Source organism: Hyla sarda, chromosome 4, assembly GCF_029499605.1.
Source record: "Hyla sarda isolate aHylSar1 chromosome 4, aHylSar1.hap1, whole genome shotgun sequence".
Classification (NCBI taxonomy): Eukaryota; Metazoa; Chordata; class Amphibia; order Anura; family Hylidae; genus Hyla; species Hyla sarda.
In genome coordinates, this window is record NC_079192.1 from 54,958,181 (window position 1) to 54,984,539 (window position 26,359).

The window sequence follows — 26,359 nt, forward strand, 5'->3', positions numbered from 1 at the left end:
GCACAATGGACTGACTGCATGGAAGCTGTGCACAGAAAGGCCCCAGCTTTAGAGCATTGGAGAACCAGGGCAAAATAGATCCTCTAGGGGGGGAATCCCGCCAGGATACCCTGACTAAGTTTTGAACACCACACCGAAAGGGTCTTTGACACCCATGCAGAGGCGAAGGTGGGAAGCAGAGAAGAGCCTGCTGCTTCAAAGGCAAACTTCACAAAGGACTCCGCCTTCTTGTCTGTCGAGTCCTTGAAGGCAGCCGCATCTGCTAGCGGCAGTGTAGTAGCCTTAGAGAGGCGGGAAACTGGTAGATCCACCGAGAGAGGTCCTTGGCGAATGGGTAACGCACTTGAACCCTCTTCATTCCCGGGAACCTCTTGTCCGGATGTCTCCATGCAGATTCCGGAAGGATGTGAACTTCAGCGAGAGAGCTGAACCTTTGAGGTGTTGGTTTAGCACGATGAAAGGATACTTCAGGAGGCACGTCCGAAGATCCTGGGTCCTCTAAGTGAAAGGTGTCTCTTATGGCCGCAACCAATGAGTTCACCGTTTCAACTGTATCCGAGCAGTCCTCTGAGTCAGATGCCGATTCGGAAGCCTCCTCTACCAGTTCACCAGGAGAATGTGAGCGAGTGGAGGCAGCCCTGGAGGGGGGCGACCCTGACCGGGTACGCGGCTCTGGCAAGGCAGAGCGGCGACTCCGGGAACGTTCTCTGGAGGAGCGACCCCCACGTCTACCTGAAGACTCAATGTAAGAGTCAGAAGAAGCACCCCTAGTACGCTTGTGAGAGTGTGAGGCTTGTGGAGAAGAGGAGCGGGACCCTTGAGAGGGCCCGCAGGGCAGACCTCTTCAAGGCATACACCACGTCACGGGAGACTTGAGTCAAGTCAGCCATACACTGGGATAGGAAGAAACCCAGGCTGGAGGGGCGGCCGAATCCACCGGAACTGTAACATCCAGGGGAGCTAGGGGGTCTGGGGGAGCAGTGGAGCAGGCAGAGCCAGTGGGCTCAGTAGAACCAGGCATTTTGGAATTACATGTCATACAGACAAAATAGGAGATTAACAGTCCAGTTGTCTGTTTAGAGGGAGGAACAGATTTGTGTCCCCTGTGGCAGTAAAGTTTTAACCCCAACACTAACACTCTGTCCCTGCTGTGAGGAAACTCCGCTCTATCAGAAAGGAGAACAGGCTAGCCAATTGCTGGAGAGGGGCGTTCCTGGAGCAGGGGCACTGTCTGATTGGCCCCTGCCACCTGCATCGCGCGCACAGCGCTGATTGGAGGGCGGTTCGCGCCTCCAGTAAGCTCCGGCGGCCCTGTGGGCGGAGCTATAGCGCCCCGGCCGCCGAGAAGAATAGAAATGGTGCCCGCTCCTTGCCCCAAGCGCACATGTCTGCTGCCGCATATGCGCCCGCGGGGAAGTGAGCGGGCGAAACATATCCGCCGGCAGCAGTCTGCTGCCGAAAGTCAAAGTAAGTCGGCGCTTCATGCGCCCAAACAGTATATGCGCCGTGGCTGGGCTGTCAGCCGCATAGTAAGCGCCGCGGCTGTCAGCCGCATAGTATAACACACACACGTGCATAATAAAGTAAACCATTCATTCCCAATATGCCATGCTCGCCCCTTTTTTTAGAATAAAAGATAGAGCCCCTAACACAGGCCAGCCCCTTGGACCCTGAAAGGTGGGCCAAAAAATGAGAGTCTCCAGAGGTTGCAAGTCAGCACCTAAAGGGAGAAGAAGATATACTCACCTCAGTCAGAAGAACTTACCTAATGGAGTCTTCTGTGAGGTCTTCAGTCAGCTTTCTGTTACCTGAATCCCGCTGAGCTACCATGTCCACCTCCTTCAGACACTAAGCTAAAACTGATTAGCTCAGGTATATCCTGCTGGAGGAGCAGACTTCTTTGCTGCCATAGTGTCATACCTCCTAGAGACAGCAGCATACACCCACGGTCTGTGTCCCCCAATGGAGCCGATAGAGAAATTGCAATTAGATTATTAAAGCCTAACTCCAGGGATGCTGCACCACACGCTCTGCACAGTTGGCCATGGAGTGATGCAGCTCACACTGGGTGGTTATGTTTCTGAGGCGACCGTAACACGCCAAGCAAGTTCTGTGCACAAGTCCTATTAATTACAATAGGGCTAGTGCCGGGAGCTCACTAGGTACCATATGGTCGCCCTCAGCCAACTGGCCGCCCAATGTGAGCTGTGTCTCTCCATGACTAACTGTGCAGTGTGTGTGGTGCAGCATCTTTGCAGTTACGCTTTAATAAGCCTGGTATTATTTGATAGCCCAACTAATCTAGAATCTAAAGTTGTGATGTATTACATGTATCTTTAGAATAAATAGGGTTACGAGCGCATACACACAACATTTGCATGCATCGACTGCGTATTGCGGTTAAAGAGCTTTCCCCTGCCTTGAACATTCCCCTATACTAAGGACATATTAGGCCATGTGCACAAACAGTATAAGGCTTGTATTGGTCAGTATTAGGGCTGCACGATGTATCGCATTCGCAATCGTATCGCAATTTTTACAAAATGCGATATATAACGATTTCCCCCTATGAAAAAACCATGCAATTATACAGCAAAACAGTGAGCTGCACACTGAAGGTTCCGGGCCGGGCGGAAGCAGACATGCAATTAAACGACGGAGCAGAGCCGGTCACTGGGCTCCAGCAGCTGCAGGCTCAGCTCACGAGCAGCGTGGCCCCTCCAGCCCACGTCTTACTGTCTCTCCTCCCAGCAGTGCTCAGTGCTGGGAGGAGGTGCCTTAACCCCACCATGGCTGGCAGTTGTTTATATACGGCGCAGCCGTGGATCGGGTGTCTATGAAGCGAGCTCAGGAGTCAAGCTCTCTTCATACTGGGTAATGCCGGACATCACCGATCCGGGTGATGTCCGGTATAAACCCTAAAGTGTAGCTGCCGATTCCCGATCAGCTGAGAGGATGGGCGGAGGTTCCCCACCTGTCTCCGGCTCCTCCGATCGGCACTCCAATAATGCAGGCCTAAGCAGCCTGTAGTAATGGAGCACCGATAACACTGATCAGTGCTGTGCTTTAGGCTCCTATGGCACAGCATTGATCAGTGTCTAGAACTGTGTTTCCCAACAGGGTGCCTCCAGCTGTTGCAAAACTACAACTCCCAGAATGCCCAGACAGCCAAATGCTGGGAGTTGTAGCTTTGCAACAACTGGCGGCATCCTGGTTGGGAAACACTGGTCTAGAAGCCAAAAAATACATCTGTGTGTCTCCAGCCGTTGCAAAACTACAACTCCCAGCATGCCCGTAGAACTTTTGGCTGTAGTTTTGCAACAACTGAGGACACCCTGTGTGAAAACACTGCTCCATGGGGATAAAATAAAAGTGTACCCGTAAGATCCAACAAAATTTTTTTCTTAATATATCACTCAGTACCTAATCCTGACCATGTACATCTAATTTTTGTGTGTCTAGCACCTTTATTTTTTTATTACACTTTTAATTTAGCTCACTAGTCTGAATTCCTCACAAAGGGAGGGGGCGTGGCCTCACTGCAGGTTTCCGCCCCCTCCCTCAGTATGCTGTCTGCTCACATCTCCCCTAGCATTAGCAAAACTACAACTCCCAGCTTGTCCTCACTGACAGTAGCGGGACAAGCTGACAGTGGGAGGATTTTTCCTCCAGGTGTGAGCCCTGCACTCACAGCTGTCAATCAAGGAATTGTGTCCATGACATTGGTGATGACGCATGGACACAGTAAGACTAGTATGTATCCAAGCAGGCAGGCGGGGGGGGGGGGGGGGGGGAGAGCAGTTGTTTGACTGGCTTTTTCAGTGTGAAATACCGAAAATTTTCTAATGAAAGCAATTGCAAAACCTATTGGTCATACATGCTTTACAACATATCAAAAGTTTTGGTCTCTGACAGTGCCCATTTAAATCCCCCAATTTTAAAAACTAAAACAAAAATAAATCTAAACTTACATGGTATCTCCACGTGCATAAATGTCCGAACTATTAAAATATAAACGTTAATAATCAATGGCTTAAATGTAAAAAAAAAAATCATAAATTAAATTATATTAAATGTAAAAATGATCATAAAGTCCAATCAAAACAGAAATGGTGCCAATAAAAAAATACAGATGACGGCGCCATTACAATAAGCTCCATTACAGCTCCGTATATGAAAGAATATGAACGTATTAGGGGTCAGAAGGGGAGATTCTAAGAGGAGTACTCCAGTGCAGTAAAACTTACCCCCATCCAAAGGATAGGGGATACGTTTGAGATTGCGGGGAGTCCAACTGCTAGGACCCCCCACGATCCCCTGCATGGCACCCTGGCAGTCTCCAGGAAGGGGGGCGTGCAGACCCCCACACGAAGCGGCGGCCGACACCCCCCCTCCATGTATATCATAGAGATACTTATCTCAAAGAACTACATGGAGGGGGGGTGTTGGACACCACTTGAGGCGGAAGTCTACACACCCCCTTCACACGGGAATGCCGATGCGCCGTGCAGGAGTTCGTGGGGGGGTCCTAGCGGTCGGACTCCCGTGATCTAAAACTAATTCCCTTTCCTTTGGATTAGGGACAAGGTCTTACTGGCCGGAAGTACTCCAATCCCCCCGTTATATAATGACTATATGAAATGAGGAGATTAGACATGAAATAGAAGGGATTTCTCCATTTGTTTATTATATCGCAATCGCATATCGAAATATTGACCTCCATAATCGCAATCGCACAGCTGTAGTCAGTATTTTTTACCAAAACATGGCGGGGTCCAAAAGATAGAATCAGGGTGCAAATCTTGCTATTATAGTTTCTCTCTTTTAGTTCCACTTCTTGTTTTGGTGAAAAATACTGAACAATATAGCGCTAAAAAGGGTAGGAACACAAGTTGCAGATACCCTGAAGATTTCCTGCAGCAGAAAATGTGCCAAAGGCAGAAGAGGACATTTAGGTGTTATACTTCTCTCCAATTGGATCCATTTTTGTCTCTATATTGTTATAAACCATACAGCACAGATGTTCCATTATCAGCTGAGCTGTTAACAGCTTGTAGCTGTGACATCCCGTCAAACCCTCTGAAAGTAAAGAGCTCCTGTCTCCCCTCCCCCCCCCCCCCCCCCCACCCTCATGTCTGCTCCGGAGGAGAATGCTGAGGTGAAGATGGCAGCTCATATTACTGGTTATTAGATTTTAGAGCAGTCGTAACAGGCTCACTGCTGTCCTATTGGGAAGGGCTTCCTGCTGCTTTGATATCTAAAGAACAGTAATGTGAGCTCCCCTCTTCACATCAATAGTGAGCAGACAGTAGGAGATGGGTGTCAAGAAGCTCTATATTTATATTTCCAATGTATCAGTTGGCAACCATGACCAGAGCATACAGCCAAGCCTCCATTAAGCTTAAGAATGGAGGGTGACCTCAATTACACCTTATTGTGTATAAAAAACCAGGTACCTTGAGCAAGCGATTGCGCAAGTAGCTGCTGAGCATGAACCTGATCCTCTCTATCTCCATACGATGGAAACTTATCTTCAGGTCACCTTGTCGAGCTCGCTGTAGATTTTGCTCCTGGGAAAACAAAGAAGCAATTATGCATAACACAGCTTTAAGGTGTAAGCCAATAATAACCTCAGGTACAGTGAGCTTACCATGTGATTCAGCTGCTCCATCACACACTCCACAACCTCGGATTTACTCTCCAAGAGCTCTGGTGCAAACTTTTCATTGAGCCAGGCCTGAAATAACAGAAAAGGACCATGTATAGACCAACATGATCTAAAGATATATGTATCTATATATAAGTTTTCTACCTGAGCTAGACCTGTATTGTGGAGTATTGTTTGTTTCTCTAGCAGTTAACATAGAACTGAGGTTATTAAAACTGAATTTAAATGTTTGTCAGATTTCTCAAATAAATTAATGGGGCTCGGATTCCAAGGTGGATTTTGGAGCACAATCCAAATAGAAATCTGTGTGAAACATGCCTTAAATGTGTGAACAAGCCTGAATCAAATCAGGAAAAAAAACACAAAAACCTATTTATATAAATAAATCATAATAAAAAATTATATTATGTGTATTATATATATATATATATATATATATATATATATATATATATATATACACACACACATACACCAAAAGGTGTTCAAAGTTGCAATTGAGGTCTAAGTTGCAGTGTTGTAAAAGAAAAAAAAAACATAAAGAATCTCCCAGATAGGGATAGACATTTATTTATGCTAGAATACATTTTACAATAAAAAGGGACAACCAATATGGCTATACTGCTTATAGTTGTGCAATTGCAAGACGGCCACCTCAACTGTAAAGAAAAGTGGACATAAAGTTGATGGCTGATGTGATTTTCCAGTGAGTGACCAAATTTACATTCTGGCTTAAAATCTCCAAAAATAATCCTACTGTAAGTAGGAATCTGACTGCAGCAATTTCCTGTGTCCTCCTGGTGCCACATTATATTGTGTGATGGTTTCATTTTACTTAGGTAATTATGTTATCAGGTTTTGTGTCCAGTCCTACACGTGCTCTGCCTTATGTTGTAATATAACAGGTTAAGAACCTTTGGTTTACACACCTATACTTGGGCGTGGAAATGCTCTCCCGCAGAAATTCTGTGACTGAACAATAAAAGCCGCAGTGTTTTTAAGATATTCACAAAGATCCGTGCTGGGAATTTACAGTCCTACAGGAGTCTATCCTCTACTGCTTGGCTGTACCTACAGATTGCACTTTCCATGTGATTTGGTGAGCGGAGGATCTCTCTCTTTTTTTTTTTACTTTAGCAGGCGTGAGCTGTGAGTACGGCTCCTCTGCTGAGCATATGGCCTCTGACTGGGGGACATGCAGGATCCACTATCATCTTAAAAACCTCCTGTGAAACAAGGAGGGGTGCACGGCTTGCTATGCAAGTTAAGTGGAGTGGCACCCTCTGTAGCCGTGCACCCCTCCTTGTTTCACAGGAGGTTTTTAAATTGATAGTGGATCCTGCATGTCACCCAATCAGAGGCCATATGCCCAGCAGAGGTGAGTGGATTAAGCATGTTAGGGTCCCATCCGACAAGAGGCCACCTCCGCGTGGTGGACGGGGGAAACGTTTTGATCAAGAAGTGCGCTAAGAGCCTCCATTTTTTGACCAAGAGTGCTGCTGCAACCTTCTTTTTTGTATATTTTGTATTTACCACAGCAGCGTGCACCCGTGTATTAGGTAGTTATGCTGGCTATTTTTCTTTTTTGTGTTTTTGCTATAAAAATTAGTGCATGTTAAGTTTTTTCTCCCATCACAAATAACGTCCGCTAGTCATAACGGGTGATAACGAATAATCAAAAAAATCCCATAGACTTGAATGGGATTTTTTAATGGACATTTTTAATGGTTTTCGTAACGGGTCATTAAAACGGAGCAACATATAGTGTGAAAGGAGCCTAAGATGTAAGTCAGGGTACTATGGGATACAGTGAGATGGATAATCAGCTGACCAGTTTGGGTGTTTGGAGTCCTAAGAATGAGCCATAGGTATCAAACTCCTGGTAAACTCTTTAAATTGGCTATCTACATTTTATAAAGTGATGACATATTACTGAGATATACCATCACTTTATGATCAGTGGGGGTCTGATATCTGGGACATTAAGCATCATTCCATTCACTGTAGCGCAGCCCCATGTCTTCTCCGGCAGAACTTCTGACATGTGACCCAAGTAGGGATCGACCGATTATCTGTTTGGCCGATAATCACGATTTAGGGCATTATCGGTATAAGCAATTACCTTGCCGATAATGCGCCCATTGCCTCCCCCATCCCCGGTTTTATAATTACCTGTTCCCGGGGCCCACGCTACTTCTGGCTCCTGCTGCGTCCTGCGTTACGCCGTGCGCAATGACGAGTGACGTGACGTCACCGTCAGTGCGCACAGTGACAGCTCAGGAGGACGCCACCGGAGCCAGATTAGAGTGGACCCCGGGAACAGGTAATTATAAAACCGGGGATGGGGGAGGCAATGGGGCCATGGCGGTGCGGTGGGGCGGTAGAGGGCGCGGAGCGGTGGGGCGGTAGAGGGCGCGGAGCGGTGCGGCGGTGGGGGGTGGCGGTGATAGGACTCAGGACCCCGGACAGGCAGGGGGAGAGAAGCGGGTGGTGGTCTATGGCACCGCAAAAGCCACTGCAGTTCATTGATTTAAAGCGCCCGCTTTAAATCAATGATCTGCAGCGGTGTCGCGGGGGGATAAATAGCCGATAACTTATACCAGAATATCGGTATAAGTTATCGGCTATCGGCCCTAACCTCCACCGATTATCGGTATCGGCCCTAAAAAACAGATATCGGTCAATCCCTAGATCTAGGTATCACAATCCTATTGAAATCAATGCGATTATGCTGCAAAGCGGAATCTGCCTGGAATTTCCTAGTGGAAACTCCACTCCGTAGTGTGAACATATCCTTATAGCAGTGTTTCCAAACCTAGGTGCCTCCAGCTGTTGCATAACTACAACTCCAAGCATGCCTGGACAGCCAAAGGCTGTCCAGGCATGCTGGAAGTTGTAGTTTTGCAACAGCTGGAGGTACCCTGGTTGGGAAACACTGCCTTAGAGCATTGAGTACCCACAATGAAAATATTGTTCATTATTGGCAAGAAAATGATTGCTTATGTTATACGTACTGAGTACATGTTTTGTATTCTGTAACTATGGAGACACAAATCTGCCTAAGAGCTGTGTACACAAAATAGTATGTGTTATTTAAAAATACTCTTATGTCCACAGGTGCAGAGAAAAATACAAAAAACTTTTAAGAAGATCTCTCCTCATTGAAGCTTGTCTGCCTGAGTAAGTATGGCATTGAACCATAGGCACCATTTTTCTAAAAAAAACTAAAAGCTAGCATTTAGTAATTATAAAACAACCCAGAGCAATGAAGATAGGGAAATCTACAAAACTAGACAGAAAGAGGCCAAGCAAGTTATAAGATCTTCTAAAGCGCAGGCAGAAGAAAAACTAGCTCAGTCTGTGAAAAAAGGGGATAAGACATTCTTCAGATATATAAATGAAAAAAGGAAATTAAAACAAGGAATAACTAAATTAAAAACAAAGGAAGGAAGGTATGTAGAAGAGAATAAGGGGCTAGCCGACTGCCTTAATGAATACTTCTGTTCAGTTTTTACAGAAGAAAAAGAAGGAAAGGGACCTCAATTAGGGAGGAAGACTAATTAATTGTTTGATGCATGTGTCTTTACAGAGGAAAAGGTTCTACGTTTGCTGTCTAAAGTGAAGACAAGTCACAGGGGCCTGATCGGATATGCCCAAAATTATTTAAAAAAGAGCTTAGTGGTGAGCTAGCAAAACCGTTAACAGATTTATTTAACCAATCACTGGTAACAGGAGTCGTCCTGGAACATTGGAAATTAGCAAATGTCGTGCCCATTCACAAGAAAGGTAGTAGGGAGGAAACAAGCAATTATAGGCCAGTAAGTCTGACATCAATAGCAGGGAAGTTTATGGAAACCCTACTAAATGATAGGATTGTGGAACATCTAAAATCCCATGGATTGCAAGATGAAAAACAACATGGGTTTACTTCAGGGAGATCATGTCAAACAAGTGTAATAGATTTTTTAACTGGTGACTAAAATAATAGATGGCGGAGGGGCAGTAGACATCGCATATCTAGATTTTAGTAAGGCTTTTGACACTGTCCAACATAGAAGACTTATCAATAAACTACAGTCATTGGGCTTGGACTCCCATATTGTTGAGTGGATTAGGCAGTGGCTGAGTAACAGACAACAGAGGGTTGTAGTCAATGGAGAATATTCAGAGCAAGGTCTTGTCACCAGTGGGGACCTCAGAGATCTGTACTGGGACCATTTTTGTTTAATATCTTCATTAGCGATATTACAGAAGGTCTCGATGGTAAGGTGTTCGTCTTTTTGCTGATGACACAAAGATACGTAACAGAGTTGATGTTCCTTGGGGGATCCGCCAAATGGAAAAGGATTTAGGAAAACTAGGAGAATGGTCAGAACTCTGGCAACTGGAATTTAATGTGAATAAGTGCAAGATAATGCACCTGGGGCGTAAAAACCCTTGGGCAGAATATAGAATATTTGACACAGTCCTGACCTCAGTATCTGAGGAAAGGGATTAAGGAGTAATTATTTCGGAAGATTTAAAAAGGTAGGAAGACAATGTAATAGAGCAGCAGGAAATGCTAGCAGAATGCTTGGATGTATAGGGAGAGGTATAAGCAGTAGAAAGAGAGAAGTGCTCATGCCGCTGTGCAGAACACTGGTGAGACCTCACTTGGAGTATTGTGTGCAGTACTGGAGGCCGTGTCTACAGAAGGATATAGATACTCTAGAGAGAGTTCAGAGAAGATACCAAACAAGTACATGGATTGCAGGATAAAACTTACCATGAAAGATTAAAAGACCTTAACATGTATAGAAGAAAGAAGAGACAGAGGGGATATGATAGAGACTTTTAAATACATAAAAGGGAATCAACACGGTAAAGGAGGAGAGGAGATTTAAAAGAAGAAAAACTACCACAAGAAGACATAGTTTTATATTAGAGGGGAAAGGTTTCTGCGGTAATATGAGGAAGTATTACATTACTGAGAGAGTAGTGGATGCATGGAATAGCCTTCCTGCAGAAGTGGTCGCTGCAAATACAGTGAAGGAGTTTAAACATGCATGGGATGAGCATAAAGCTATCCTTAATATAAGATAGAGATAGGTATAAGGCTATCCTTCATATAAGATAGAGATAGGTATAAGGCTATCCTTCATATAAGATATAAATAAGCATAAGGTTATGCTTCATATAAGATAGAGATAGGTATAAGGCTATCCTCCATATAAAATAGAGATAGGTATAAGGCTATCCTCCATATAAAATAGAGATAGGTATAAGGCTATCCTCCATATAAGATAGAGATAGGTATAAGGCTATCCTTCATATAAGATAGAGATAGGTATAAGGCTATCCTTCATATAAGATAGAGATAGGTATAAGGCTATCCTTCATATAAGATAGAGATAGGTATAAGGCTATCCTTCATATAAGATAGGGATAGGTATAAGGCTATCCTTCATATAAGATAGAGATAGGTATAAGGCTATCCTTCATATAAGATAGGGATAGGTATAAGGCTATCCTTCATATAAAATAGGGATAGGTATAAGACTATCCTTCATATAAGATAGAGATAGGTATAAGGCTATCCTTCATATAAGATAGGGCCAGGAACTATTCATAGGATTCAGATTATTGGGCAGACTAGATGGGACAAATGGTTCTTATCTGCCGACACATTCTATGTTTCAGTGCAATATAACTGATAGTGTTAACACGCAGCCATCCTGTGTCCTACCCCTTACCCTTCAAATTCCTATATATATTCTCACCTCCTCCAGTTTGCTGATGAGCTCTGCAGGAGTCAGGACCTCTTCACTCCCAGCATCAGAGTCCTGGTCTGACAGTCCCAGTTCTTCTTCCATGATGCACACAGCACTGCCTGTCACCCGAGGACGTAATGTGACAATATAAAATCTGACATCATGACAAGTATACCATATCCTGACACAGTGTAACCTGCTTGTGTACAATGCAGCCATTTCCTTAGAGTATGTTACAAGGAAATTGGCTTAAAGGGGAACTCCAATGGAAATAAAAATTTTCAAATCAGCTAGCTCCAGAAAGTAAAAAAAAATTTGTAAATTACTTCTATTTAAAATATCAACCCTTCCAGTACTTTTGAGCTGCATATAATTATAGACGAATGGTAGATTTTTTTATTTACTGAAAACATATATATCAAGGCAAAAATATTATATGTGGGGTGTCGCTAAAATATAACATTTATTGAAATTATTCTAAAAGCCACCAGATAGCAATTAGTGCAACCCAAATAGTACAAAAGATATCATGAAACCTAATGGCCCATCATGGTTGGCCAATTGGTTTCACAAAAGAGCTTCTAGCTGCTTAATTACAAGCAGTGATAGTATATTCAAAGTGTAAAGAAACCACACATATAGTAATCATGCTGTTATTCCCAATGCGTTTCTATCCACATGCGGTTGGTAATGAATGCATGGGGACGTCCTCAGGGGAATCTTAACAATGTAGCTCCAAAGAATATATATAAAAATAATGATACCACTAATAAGTAGCCCCGCGCGTGGTGTTGCTCGTGGAGCCGGCGCCAGCTCCACCACGAGCAACACCACGCACGGCGCTACTTCCCCAGCTCCCTGCCACTGCAGGTTGGCGATCTGTTTTACACTCGGGCGTTGTAGGCTGGATCCCTCATATACACAGGTCTTCTGATGTTACTTGAGGAACACCTGCGGGGATGATGGCCGCCTATCTATTATGCTAAACTTGTGATACACATGATGGTTTATTAGTGGTATCATTTTTATATATATTCTTTGGAGCTACATTGTTAAGATTCCCCTGAGGACGTCCCCATGCATTACCAACCGCATGTGGATAGAAACGCGCTGGGAATAACAGCATGATTACTATATGCGTGGTTTCTTTACACCTCGAATATACTATCACTGCTTGTAATTAAGCAGCTTTTATTAGCTCTTTTGTGAAACCAATTGGCCAACCATGATGGGCCATTAGGTTTCATGATATCTTTTGTACTATTTGGGTTGCACTAATTGCTATCTGGCGGCTTTTAGAATCATTTCAATAAATGTTATATTTTAGCGACACCCCACATATCATATTTTCGCCTTGATATATATGTTTTCAGTATTGAGAGTCTGATGGACCGTTATCTGGTTTTCTTGTGATCTGTTACAATTACATTTACTATTATTATTAGATGTTTTATTTATTTATAATAAACAATTAATAACTATACAGCGCCAACATATTTTGCAGCACTTTACAATTTTGGGGGTACATAAACATACAATTAGACATGAAAGAATAACACACTAATTGTAGGAAAAAGAATAATACAGAATACATCCAATGCACTAAAAAGAAATAAAAATATGAAAATATCAAAAAAGGTGTCTAGCCATAGCTATAAAATATGGCATCTCTGTATGTCATCTGCATTGCATCCATGTTTCATAGCATCTTTCCAATGTAGATCAATTTTTCGCCCAAAAGCAGTATTTACTAATGTAAGCCTCAGTGCACACTGCCTAAGAGCCCCAAGTTTAGAATCCATTTACCCAACACACAAAGTAAGTATCATTTAGGAGGGGTTCAGACTGCAGAATTTCCAAGTGTATTTCCACATAGAAATTCCAGTGCAGCAGAGTCCTATTGCTGTCAATAAGATTCCACTGCACAGTCCACATTGAAATTCTTTATGTGGAATCCATAAAGAAAACCTTGTCGTAAACAATGTGCAACTCCTATGACAGTCCATGGGAGTTACATAAATGGCGTAACTTCCCGCCTTTGACGGCTTGCGTCGTTTTCAGCCACCTCTAGCAGCCGCAAACGGGCTGGAGGTGGTCGGAAACGTGAAAAGGTGAGATTGGGCAACCCCTATAATCTACTTTCACACCGGTTAGATATGCAGGAAGTTCAATAAAATAAAATGCATTTCTGTCTAATAACATTACAATTTTTTTTTTTTTATTCGCTTGTACTATTGATGTAAAATTCATTCAAAAGGGGGGACGGGGGGGGGGGACTAAACCTTTGACTACTTTACACACACACATATATATGTATACACACACATACACACACCTACTGTATGAGGGAGATTTATCAAAACCTGTTTAGAGAAAAAGTTGCTGATTTGCCCATAGCAACCAATCAGATCACTTCTTTCCTTTTGAAAAAACCTCTGAGAAATGAAAGAAGTTATCTGATTGGTTACTATGGGCAACTCAGCAACTTTTCCTCTGAACAGGTTTTGATAAATTGCCGTGTGTGCGTATATATATATATATATATATATATATACACACACACACACACACACACACACAATCACATATACATACGACTTCACACTGGGGGAGATTTATCAAAACCTGTGCAGAGGAAGAGTGGTGCAGTTGCCCATAGCAACCAATCAGATTGCTTCTTTCATTTTCCACAGGCCTCTTTGAGCAATCTGATTGGTTGCTATGGGCAACTGCACCACTCTTCCTCTGCACAGGTTTTGATAAATCTCCCCCACTGTGTACATTTTTACTATCTATATTACCAGGACAGTCACCACACAGCACTCCGGAGTTTGCTCTTCTATCTCCCTTCAACTCTTCTTTCTCCCGCCAACTTCCCGCATGACGTCACTGTGGGCGTGGACTCTACCTCACGAGTTCTCCCCGCGCTGTACACATTTGGAATGCAATATCTCGTATCTTCCTGCAGGTGGCAGACGCGCGTGCCACAGACTACTCTCTATATCACTGTTTCCTCTCTATGGATTCAGGAAGTGACGGAGTCCGCCGAGGGTCAAACTTCATGTGACAGCTGACTGTCGTGGATTATGGTCTGTGTTTCGCTTCTTTATGTGTGGTGTATAGCGCTGCGGTGCCGTCACAATGTGCGGCCTTGCCTTTTGGCTGAGCTTTATGTCATGGAATTGGAGTTATTTCTGCCTTAGTTTTCTCTCCCTTCTGTGGGTTGTTGTGTATATCATGTTATCAGGATTGTCTGAGGACTGCTGTAGAGCTGACATTCTTTATACAGGGAGATGTCAAGTATGTGTAGTCCATTGTTTCACAGACGGTATATCTCCAGCTGTTGCAAAACTACTACTCCCAGCATGTAGTTAGGCATGCTGGGAGTTGTAGTTTTGCAACAGCCGGAGGCACCCTGGTTGGGAAACACTGCCTTTAGAGAGACACATACACATACACAATCTTATAATAAGAGCTGGAGTATGCCATTCACAATAGATCTGGGTTTAGCCTTTGGCTGTCTGGGCATGCTGGGAGTTGTAGTTTTGCAACAGCTGGAGGCACACTGGTTGGGAAACCCCACAATAATTCACTGTTATTGGTGCCGCTGGGATATTGGATGTTCCTATTATAGGATCGGTGGACTTACACCATTGTGAAACTACAACTCCCAGCATGCATGGACAGCTTTAAGTTTAAAGGGGTTATCCAGGATTAGAAGGGGGGGGGGGGGGGGGAGAAAGAGGTAATTTCTTTCCAAAAACAGCACCATACCTGTCCTTAGGTTGTCTGTGGTATTGCAGCTCAGTTCCACTAAAGTGAATGGAGCCAAGTTGTAATACCACAAACAAGCTGTGGACAGGGGTGGTGCTGTTTTTTTGGTAGAATTAAGCTCTGGGTTTTATTTTTTTAATCCTGAATAACCCCTTTTAAAAGGGTTGTCCAGTATTAGAAAAAACTGTTTTTTGTTTTTTTTCCCCTTTTCTTGCAAATACAGCACCACTCCTGTCCACATGTTATGTGTAATACTGCAGCTCAGTCCTATTCACTTTAAAAACAACACATCCCCTCCAACAATGGAACTTCAGGCGCTGAGGGACCAGATAGAAGTAGAAGCAAAGAACTTTATTCCCAGCACGCAACGCGTTTCGCGCATTTGCGCTACATCAGGCCTGATGAAGCGCAGATGTGCGAAACGCGTTACATGCTGGGAATAAAGTTCTTTGCTTCTACTTCTATCTGGTCCCTCAGCGCCTGAAGTTCCATTGTTGGAGGTGGATTGTGGTTTTCCTGGTTACTTGTGGAATGGCAGCAGTGGGCGATTGATATTCCCTCCTCCATGTTGTGCTGGCTGGTGCACAACATTATATGGTAAGCGCTTATTCACTTTTGGCGTTTGGCATTACTGGCGATGTTACACTATGGAGCGCTCCTTCTCTCTTTTCCTATTTACTTTAAGGCTCTGTTCACACTGAGAAAATCAAGAGTAATTCACGCCGCAAAATTTACGGGTGGAAAAAATAATTTTATTTTCGCACGCAATCTGCGCGCGGAAATGGGGGAGAAAGAAGTGAAGGGTTTTTCAGCAAACTCCGCGTGAAAACGATGTCGGACGGATTATTATTTTTTTCAGTATCAAACATATCAAGTTTATTGAAATAAAGCAAGTAAGAAGTCATTCATTGCATAGTTCGGGTCGCAGCCCGACATAACCATAAAAAATAACCATAGCAAAGTCATAGTATATACCCTCTCAAGACAACGTCAGGGCGTACCTGACATCCGGACGGGCGGAATTTTTTTTTATTACCTTTGACTTCTATTGATTTCTGCTTGCGGATTCCGCTTGAAGAATGAACATGCTCATTCTTCAAGCGGAACGGAATTCAGCGTCAGAATTCCGCTAGCAGAATTTCCGCAGTGTGAACAGGACAGCGGAAAAAACATTAAACGAGCCCTAATGGAGCCGAACTCCAATACCAGACACAGCCTGTGGACAGGTTTTTCTAATACTGGGCAACCCTAATACTGGCATTACACATTCCTCTGCAAAATCCACATGAAAATCACACCAATGGGAATACACACTGTAGTTTACATGTGGATTTAAAAGCTGCATTATATAAAAATTAAAGTGTTGGTAACATCTTATAAAGCACTCTGTACAGGAATATGTGAGGTCGCCTGAATGTGGATTAAATGCATAGATTAATGGATAGCCAGATCTATGAAAAATCTGAAGGAATGCCTCAGGCTAGGATTCCACTTGGTTATTTGTGCTGCGTTTTTTGGGACTATTTTTTTTTTAGATTTTGCACCTATAAATTGGGTGCGTCTTATACGCCGGTGCGTCCTATAGGGTGAAAAATACGGTATATACATTTTGTTTAATAAAATTTTTTCCATCACTGCTGCATTTTATTTATTTATTTATTTATTTATTTTTGGTACCCAACAAATTTTGGGAACCAAAAAAAAAACGCGAAAAGGTGCAAAAAATGCAATTTCCACACAAATGAAAAAACGGCAGAAAAGATGCCAGTGCAATGTCCTGCGTCTGGCGTTTTTTCTGGCGTTTTTTCATTTGTGTGGAAATTGCATTTTTTGCACCTTTTGGCGTTTTTTTTTTTTTTTTGGTACCCAAAATTTGTTGGGTACCAAAAAAAAAAAAAAATGCAGCAGTGATGGAAAAAATTTTATTAAACGAAATTGAACCCAATAGTGGTCCTTAACCTGCGGACCTCCAGATGTTGCTAAACTACAACTCCCAGCATGCCCGGTCAGCCGTTGGCTGACCGAGCATGCTGGGAGTTGTAGTTTTGCAACATCTGGAGGTCGGCAGATTGAAGACCACTGCATAGGAGGTAATACTCACGTGTCCCCGCCGCTCCGGACCCGTCACAGCTGCCCTGGATGTCGCTCCATCGCTGTCGCCGTGTCCCCGCCGCTCCGGAACTTCTCTGCTGCCGGCCGGGTATCCTCGTTTTCCGTCGCCGCCATCACGTCGTTACGCACGCCGACGCACGTACGCGACGACGTGATGACGAGGAAGGAGAGCGCCGGCCATACAGGGGATCCCTGAACGGAGAAGACACCGAGGAGGCAGGTAAGGTCCCTCCCGGTGTCCTGTAAGCACTAACCCGGCTATTCAGTCGGGCTGTTCGGGACCGCAGCGGTGAAATCGCGGCAGTCCCGAACAGTCCGACTAAACAGACGGGTTAGTGTCACTTTCCCTTCAGATGCGGTGGTCAGCTTTGATCGCTGCGTCTGAAGGGAAAATACAGGGCATCACCGCGATCGGTGATGTCCTGTATTAGCTGCGGGTCCCAGCCGTTGATGGCCGCAGGGACCGCCGCGATAGGGGTGCATTCGCCGTATAAGACGTACCGACACTTTCCCCACAGTTTTGGAGAAGAAAAAGTGCGTCTTATACGGCGAAAAATACGGTATTTTATAACAAAAATGTTCTTATTTTATAATAAAGTGTGTGTGTTTCACTTTTTTTTTTCTCTTTTTTTCATTTTTTAGGTAGTACTACTACTCCCAGCATGGAACAGACTGTTCCATGCTGGGAGTAGAAGTACCTGTAGTAATAGACAGATCGCCCCAGGTCTCAGTCCTGACAGCTGATGCGATCGTCCATTATATAGCACGGATGCCGCTGTATACAGCGCTCACATCTCTGCACTATACTCCGGCCAGTGATGTAAATAGAACATCATTCATATTTCCCACCCAGAGCTGTGATTGGCCGGATGGTTGCAGCCAATCACAGCTCTGAGGAAAAGATGAATGAGTGAGTGGCCGGAGTACAGAGCAGAGCAGGGATGCGAGCGATGTATACAGCTGCTCTGCATCTCTGCTATAGACAGGACGATCACAGCGGGTGTCAGTAGTGACATCCACAGTGATGTGTCCTTAACTCCAGGCACTACTACTCCCAACATGGAGCACACTCTGCTCTATGCTGGGAGCTGTAGTATCTGCATTAATAGACAGATCGCAGTGAGTGTAACTTCTGACACCCGCTGCGATCTGTCTATTAATGCAGGTACTACAGATCCCAGCATGAGGCATAGTGTGCTCCATGTTGGGAGTAGTAGTACCTGCAGTTATGGAAAGATCACAGCGGGTATCACTCCTGACACCCACTGTGATCCTCCGGTATAATGTATAGATGCAGCGGCCGCTCTCCTATGATCCCCTGCACGGCCGTGTATATATATATATACACATATTCCTAGAGCTGTGATTGGCTGGAACCATCTGGCCAATCACAGCTCTTTGCGGGAATTATGAATATGTGTATATATACGTCAGTGCAGGGGACCATAGAAGAGCGGCTGACCGCGTCTATACATTATACAGGATCGCATCGGGCGATCTGTCAATTAGTACATGTACTACTACTCCCATCATGGAACAGTGTGTTCCATGCTGGGAGTAGTAGTACTAATTAAAAAAAAATGTGAAAAACACACACACTAAATTTTTATTATTGTCGGCTACATTTTTAGGTCCGCACCCGCCCACATAAATTGATCCCTGTTTAAAAATTTATAAAAATTTTGTATTGCATTTCGTTAGATGCAATTTTTTTCCTTCACTACTGTATTTTTTTTTTTTTTTTTTAATGGTACCCTACGAAATTTTATTAACAAAGGTATCTCCATCACTTTTTTGGATCTCTAAAATCCAAAAAAGAATAAAAACCGCCTGAAAAAAGGACAAAGTTAAAACCCACATATCGTTTTTCTTGGCGTTTTCTCACTCCCATAGACTTCTATTGGACCAAAACGCCACGTTTTTGACTAAAAACGCCGGTTTGAGCGACATACAACATTTTTTCAGGAGCTGAAAAAAACGCCAAAAAAGTGAAAAAAACGCCAGAAGGATTAAAAAAAAAAACCAAAGTGAAAAAACCGCCAAGTGGAATAAGAATTTTGCGATTTCTCATTGATTTACAGCTAACATCTGGCCGCAGCGTTTTTTGGCCAAAGAAACCGCCATGCGGCAGAATTGGCGTGTTTTTTTTTTTTTTGGTGTTTTCACACAAAAAAAACAAGTGGAATCCTAGCCTCAGGATGCCGTAGCATTGTCTAAACATGGACTTACTCACCTGTCACTAAAGCCTGCTTAGTTTCTATTCCGCAAGCACAGCACAGCACAAGCAAAAGTGATTTTCTATCTATCTTAAAGGGGTATTCCAGGAAAAAACTTTTTTTATATATATATCAACTGGCTCCAGAAAGTTAAACAGATTTGTAAATTACTTCTATTAAAAAATCTTAATCCTTTCAGTACTTATGAGCTTCTGAAGTTGAGTTGTTCTTTTCGGTCTAAGTGCTCTCTGATGACACGTGTCTCGGGAAACGCCCAGTTTAGAAGAGGTTTACTATGGGGATTTGCTTCTAAACTGGGCGTTTCCTGAGACACGTGTCATCAGAGAGCACTTAGACAGAAAAGAACAACCTTAACTTCAGAAGCTCATAAGTACTGAAAGGATTAAGATTTTTTAATAGAAGTAATTTACAAATCTGTTTAACTTTCTGGAGCCAGTTGATATATAAAAAAAATCTATCTTTTTTAATTTATCTATAATATATCAATCTTCTATCTATCTATCTGTCTAATCTATCTATCTACAATTCCAGTAAACAGCAGCACACAGCACACCTTGAGGGACATTTATCATTATTTGTGTATGGTAGAAGCAGATTACCCGTTTTCCCGAATTCTAAATTATGCGCAGGAGCTCTAAATTTATCCATCAATTGTGGGTAAATATAGTAATCTCCTCAATCCACTCTTTGGAAAATAGAATTGATGATTTAGAGCATCTTGCTACGTTAAGTCCAAGATGGCTTATATTTGCGCAAAAAAACCAGCTCTTGCGGCAAAATTTTTGGTGTAAAGGAAAAGTACGCAGTTAATAAATCCATGTGTACTATAGATGTCACTCCAAGGTACCCCGATTAGGCCACATCTGGAGGACATGCTCTACCAAAAAATGCGCAAAAAAAGGGCTTGCGCAAAATTTTGCAAAAAAAAAAAATACACATAAAGCAGGGGTAAAATCTTTGATACATGTCCCCCCCCCCTGTGTGCTACTGTTTTCTGGAATTGTATATGTGAGTGGAACCTCCAACCCAGGTTCCCTTACAGCGTGCACCTACATCCGTGTTCATCTAATAGGCAGTGCTGCTCTCCTTGGGGTATATCTATCATATAAGAGCTGGTTTACATCTATAGCACACGGTGTGGTATATACCCATAGACTTTATTGGGGAGATTTATCAAAACCTGTGCAGAGGAAGAGTGGTGTAGTTGCCCATAGCAACCAATCAGATTGCTTCTTTCATTTTCCACAGGCCTCTTTAGAGGCCTGTGGAAAATGAAAGAAGCAATCTGATTGGTTGCTATGGGCAACTGCACCACTCTTCCTCTGCACAGGTTTTGATAAATCTCCCCCGATGACTTTACCATTATGTAAAAGTTCCCAGAAGTCTGTCAATTTTGACCTGTCTTTGTCCCTTGTACATTTGTGTATGATTTATTTTGTGGGATAGAAAAGTTCTGCATGTATTACTTTTCTGTACCCTAAAAAAAATCATATGCTTTTTTTACCCCCATAGAAGTATATTAGGAGCGTGGGATGTGGTATAGGATTTTTATTTTACAGTTTTAAAATAGTTTAAAGGAGATGTCCGGCGCAAACTTTTTCTATTCCGTCCTGCCTGGGCAGCAAAAAAAAGACAAAAACAAACTTTCACTTACCTCCATATGTTCTCCCAGAGCTCCGCAACAGCTGATCGGTCGGCCGGGCTGTTTGCTTCCTACTTCCTTTAGCCCGGTACGTCACACAGCGCTTCAGCCTATCACCGGCCACAGCGCTGTCCTGCCTCGGCCGGTGATAGGCTGAAGCGCCGTGTGACGTACCGGGCTATCACCGGCCACAGCGATGTCCTGCCTCGGCCAGTGATAGGCTGAAGCGCCGTGTGACGAACCGGGCTAAAGGAAGTAGGAAGCAAACAGTCCGGCCGACCGATCAGCTGTCGCGGAGCTCCGGGGCACCATATGGAGGTAAGTGAAAGTTTGTTTTGTCTTTTTTTGCAGTACGAAATAGAAAAAGTCTGTGCCGGACATCTCCTTTAACATGGTAAACTTTTCTGCTAACATATTAACAAAAAAATAAATAAAAAATGAAATGCTATGCAAACGGATACAAACATATATATATATACCATAAACAAAAATGTATACGACAAAAATGTATGCAAGACTGAGCCAAATTGGTCTTGTTTTGGTACATTCATTTGTGGTATACATGCGAACCTACTCTAAATGTATGTAGCGTTATACTACGAATGTATGAATGTATGTGTGTGGTACAGACGTGAACTTATCCCAACCATTTATTACTTAGCTAGCTTGATCACATGCACTCATGATCCCTTTATATTTCAGGTCAGCCCATTGATGTAGAGTCACCATGGCCGTGTCTTTCCCCTCGGAGTGGGACGATGATGAGCGGATGTCCTTCCTGTTCTCGGCTTTCAAGTCTCGGGATGTGGACAGTGCAGACTGGGACAGTAAGATCGCCTTCTGGACTCCTCTGATTGTGAACCATGCCAAGGCTCAGGGGCTCCTCAGCATCACTCTGCGCCAGCTGCAAAAAGACTTTACCCGCAAGGGCAGTTTACCAATGGGTCTGGGCACAGTCATGCAGGAAATGCTAAGGTGAGGCCTGGGTGAAGATCCTCCTCTCTCTCTGTGGTAATCCTATTGATTGGAGGAGGTTTACTCCAACTAAAAAATTCTCCTCTATATTAAAGTTGCAAAAATGTGATGTGAATGTAACCTAAGATCTCTGCTGACTGCCAGTGAATGGAAACCTTCTTGTTTACATCCAGAGGCTGGAAACCCATCTCATTTACATCACATTTGGGGAATACAGGAGCCAGATCTGGTGGTAGAATTTGAAAACTGGCTGCTGCCATATCCCTGCCGTACCTTTATTAAAGGGGTATTCCGGGAAAAATTTTTTTAGCCCCTATCCAAAGGATAGGGGATAGGATGTCTGATCGCGGGGGGCCCGTTGCTGAGACCCACCGCGATCTCCCTGCAGCATCCGCATTCTATGCGGGTGCTTAATCTCCAGTTTCCGAAACCTCCGTGTAGACATGAATGTAGGGGAGCGTGGCGTGATAGAGGCTTCCGAAACTGGAGATTTAGCACCCGCATAGAATGCGAATGCTGCAGGGAGATCACGGTGGGTCTCAGCAGCGGGCCCCCCGCAATCAGACATCATATCCCCTGTCCTTTGGATAGAGGATAAAATGTTTTTTCACGGAATACCCCTTTAATAAGGTACGGCAGGGATATGGCACTACTCTTTAGTGGGCTGCAAGACCAAAAATGGCCGGTGAATCCCCCTGTTCCACCACATGCACCATCCCTCCTGTGCCTACTTCTCAGGATGTCCCTCTGGAACGGGCTTTGTCCGTCCCTCCTCCAGAGTTGGTTTCTTCCCTTTCCCAGTCGATCTCTGACCTGTCTAGGGTCTCCAGATCCGTGGTTTTGGCCTTGGAACGGTCTTCCCTGTGCACGCTCCCCAGGGAGTCCTGCTCAGTCTTTCCTGACCCCCACTTCCAGCGCTCTCACAAGCGCCCTAAAGTGCTTTTGTCAGGGTCTTTTCCAGAGTTGTGTACTTGGGATAGACCCTCTTCCCGTAGATCATGCTCATCTTCCCCAGCTTGCCGGCAGCGCCCCCACTTTAGGAGCTTCTCCCCCGGTGATCATCCCAGGTCTCAAGTTTTATCGTTCCAAGTCTAATACGCCTCAGTCTAAGGCTACCTCCGCACGCCTCCATTCTCCCGGGGAAGTAGCGGATGAAGTGTCTGATTCCAACTCGGATCAAGAGGATCACTCTGCTTTGTCTTATATGGTGGACAGCTTGGTGTCAGCCATCAGGGACACTTTTATTCTGGAGGACCCAAGAACTTCGGATCCTGATCCGGAAGTTTCTTTTCGCCGCTCTCGTCGTTCCCCCAAGGTTTTCATCTCTCACGCTGAATTTGACGCCTTGCTGGCTTGAAAGCATCCGGACAATCATTTTCATGGGACCAAGAAGATTCAAGCTCAGTTTCCCTTCTCTCAGGATCTGGTCTCCAAGTGGACCAGCCGCCTGCAGTAGATCCTCCAGTTTCTCATCTGTCAAAATCTACTACTCTGCCTCTAGCAGACGCACCGTCCTTTAAGGATCCAGTGGACAAGAAGATCGAGAACCTGGCAAAGTTTGCCTTTTGAAGCGGCATTTTTTTTTTTTAAATCAGAAATTTTTATATAAAACAAACAACATACAAAAACAAAGAAAAAAACATAAACCCAGAAACCCCATCCCACTTTGTCTGTATTCATGGAATAGATGGCATAGCATACATTACAGTATGCGTTACGGCTCAACAGCCTTGAGCCTTGCCACACAGTTGAAAAAGGCTGTTGATCCATAATGTACTGTTGATCCATAATGTACGTACTGTGATGTATGCTATGCTGTCTATTGCATGAATAAAGACAAAGATTAAGCAAGATTTTTGAGTGCCGGGACCCTTTCTTCTTAACATTGTATCTACCTGGTCCTCGGACACCAATGCTTACCTGCAGTGCCGACCTCTACTTGACATCTTGAATATTAGTGATTAGACCCCCCCAGAAGCACCTCCATGGAGTTCTCCGCAGATAGGTGGATTGCAGACCAGGGGTATCAATCCAAGGCCCCCAAATGGACTCAAATTTAGGCATACCTTTTTCCAGTCTAATGATATGATTTAATTTTACAATCAATTCGCATATAGTGGGTGGGGAAACTCGAGTATAAGCTGACCCGAATATAAGCCGAGGCCCCTAATTTTACCCCAAAAACCCAGGAAAAGTTATTGACTCGACTATAAGCCTAGGGTGGGAAATACATAATTTCCCCCCGTCATCACCCCCCCCCCCCCCTTCATCATCACCCCCTGTCAATCCCTTCATCAGTGGTCTTCAACCTGCGGACCTCCAGACGTTTCAAAACTACAACTCCCATCGGTTGTCCAGGCATGGGACTCTGGAGGTCCGCAGGTTGAAGACCATTGCGGCCTTCCTCATCATCCGCCCCCTTCATCATCACTGCCTGTCAATCCCTTCATCAGTGGTCTTCAACCTGCGGACCTCCAGAGGTTTCAAAACTACAACTCCCAGCATGCCCGGACAGCCATTGCGGCCTTCGTCATCATCCACCCGTCAACCCCCTTTTGTTTTGTACTCACCGCCCCTCGGCGAGACGTTAGGGTGAGCTGGTCCGGGCCATCTATGCTTCGTGGACCGTCCGCTGGGGATGGTTAGTCGTTGCGGGCTGTCCATTTTCACCGGGGGGGCCTCTTCTCCGCGCTTCGGCCCCGGAGTAGTGACGTTGCCTTGACGACGACGCACAGGGACGTTGCGCATGAACGTCCCTGTGCGGTGTCGTCAAGGAAATGTCACTGCTGGGAGTTGTAGTTTTGCAACATCTGGAGGTCCGCAGGTTGAAGGCCACTGATGAAGGGATCGACAGGTGGAGAGTTCACTCTAGTATAAGCCGAGGGGGGCGTTTTCGTGCTGAATAACTCGGCTTATACTCGAGTATATATAGTAATACCAATGTACAATCCTCATCCAGCCCTTCCAGATATCCCAATACACATGTCAGAGCGGACAAACTTAACGGACAACCAAACACCCGCCTAACCACTTGTCCCACAGCATTCCAAAAATGTGTAAGATAAGTACAGTCCCAAATCACATGAAGCAAGTGAGCATCGGGCAAGGGGACAACGGGGACAGCAGGAATCCAGCCGCATCCCAATCCTTTGCAGGAAGGCGGGAGTACGATACACCCGGTGTAGTAGAAATATTTGGGACACCCGGTTGGCCTCTGACACTGCAAGCCGCGGGGTCATAGCCATAATCTGTGCCCACTGCTCATCTGATATGGGACCCCACATCCACCTCCCATTTATCCTTAATATTCAACGGATAGGCCTCATGATAAGGACAGCAGTTCCCTATACAACACAGATATTACACCTTTAGTAGAAATCTGAGTGAACAAATCATTCACCACCACAGACAAGCGGACAGTCAAATCACAAGCTCGAGACTGCGCATAAAGGGCATGTTGCAGTTGTAGATAACTATAAAAGAACGAGTAAGGCAGAATAAATTATTCCCGCAATTGAGAAAATGACTTCAAAATCGGCCCATTGTACAGCTGCGAAAGATACAAAACCCCATGGGTAACCCAAAGGGAAATATCAGGTAACGAGCACTATTCAGATAGACCAGGATTATGCCAAAGAGGAGAATATGTAACAAATACAGGATCATGCATAAGGGTCTTAAATTTCGTCCACACCTTACAAATAAGCACAAAAGTAGGAGGAAGGTCTGGGGGCGTGTCTGTGTATCAATTTCCAGCAGATAAATAGGGGTCACTTTACCAATACGCCTTGAGACTAGATCACCTGTGCTCCCCATAGTGGTAAACTGCACTCACCCCTTCAACTGTTGAACCTTCGACGCTAAAAAGTGCAACCAAGGATTTGGAATGGACAAGCCACCCGCCTCATCACGTTGTAATGTTTCAAGACTGATCCTAGCCGACTTTCCATTCCAAATAAGCTCCCTAAACAAGGACTGAATCCTAAGAAAATATTTCATAGGAATCCAGACAGGGGTATTATGTAAAATGTACAAAAACTGAGGTATAAGAACTATTTTAACTAGGTTAGATCTATCTACCATGGAGAGGGGAAGCTACTTTACGAGAACAGTCTAGCAACGGGATAAGATTGAGAGTAACATAAGCGGCAGGTTTGTCCTTGCTCCCCACCTTTGCTTCCGCGCCTAGGTGTTGAAGGCT

General features: G+C 44.3%; 2 protein-coding genes across 5 annotated transcripts in view; one reads left to right on the forward strand and one right to left on the reverse strand.

Annotated features, from left to right (window-relative positions):
• The window catches only part of CHMP7 (charged multivesicular body protein 7), a 58,427-nt gene that overhangs the window by 3,044 nt on the left and 29,024 nt on the right, over positions 1-26,359 (forward strand). The window contains exons 2-3 of one of the 3 annotated variants that reach the window (XM_056571000.1): positions 8,786-8,848; positions 21,886-22,158. In XM_056571000.1, coding sequence (XP_056426975.1) covers positions 21,911-22,158 — 248 coding nt within the window. In that variant the 5' untranslated portion in view covers positions 8,786-8,848; positions 21,886-21,910. Of the gene's footprint in view, positions 1-8,785; positions 8,849-14,388; positions 14,508-15,767; positions 15,790-21,885; positions 22,159-26,359 lie in introns of those variants that run through there. The other 2 variants (XM_056571002.1, XM_056571003.1) reach the window with 2 other exon arrangements.
• On the reverse strand, positions 5,229-14,359 carry GINS4 (GINS complex subunit 4). Of its 2 annotated transcripts, none has more exons than XM_056571012.1 (4): positions 14,232-14,359; positions 11,428-11,537; positions 5,651-5,737; positions 5,229-5,570 (listed from the first exon to the last, which is right to left on the reverse strand). In XM_056571012.1, the coding sequence occupies exons 2-4, from the start codon at positions 11,518-11,520 to the stop codon at positions 5,421-5,423; spliced, it is 330 nt and encodes a 109-aa protein (XP_056426987.1). In that variant the 5' UTR covers positions 11,521-11,537; positions 14,232-14,359; the 3' UTR covers positions 5,229-5,420. The 2 variants fall into 2 exon arrangements, with proteins under 2 accessions (XP_056426987.1, XP_056426986.1); XM_056571011.1 differs by having other exon boundaries at positions 5,235-5,570; positions 14,220-14,355.

What these genes read in the sequence shown, in the direction of transcription:
- GINS4 (XM_056571012.1), bottom strand. Translation starts at nt 11,520, where the DNA reads ATGGAAGAAGAACTGGGACTGTCAGACCAGGACTCTGATGCTGGGAGT. An exon ending in TCATCAGCAAACTGGAGGAG is followed by an intron (nt 5,738 to 11,427) that starts GTGAGAATATAT and finishes CTGTTATTTCAG; the next exon opens with GCCTGGCTCAATGAAAAGTT. An exon ending in TGGAGCAGCTGAATCACATG is followed by an intron (nt 5,571 to 5,650) that starts GTAAGCTCACTG and finishes TTGTTTTCCCAG; the next exon opens with GAGCAAAATCTACAGCGAGC.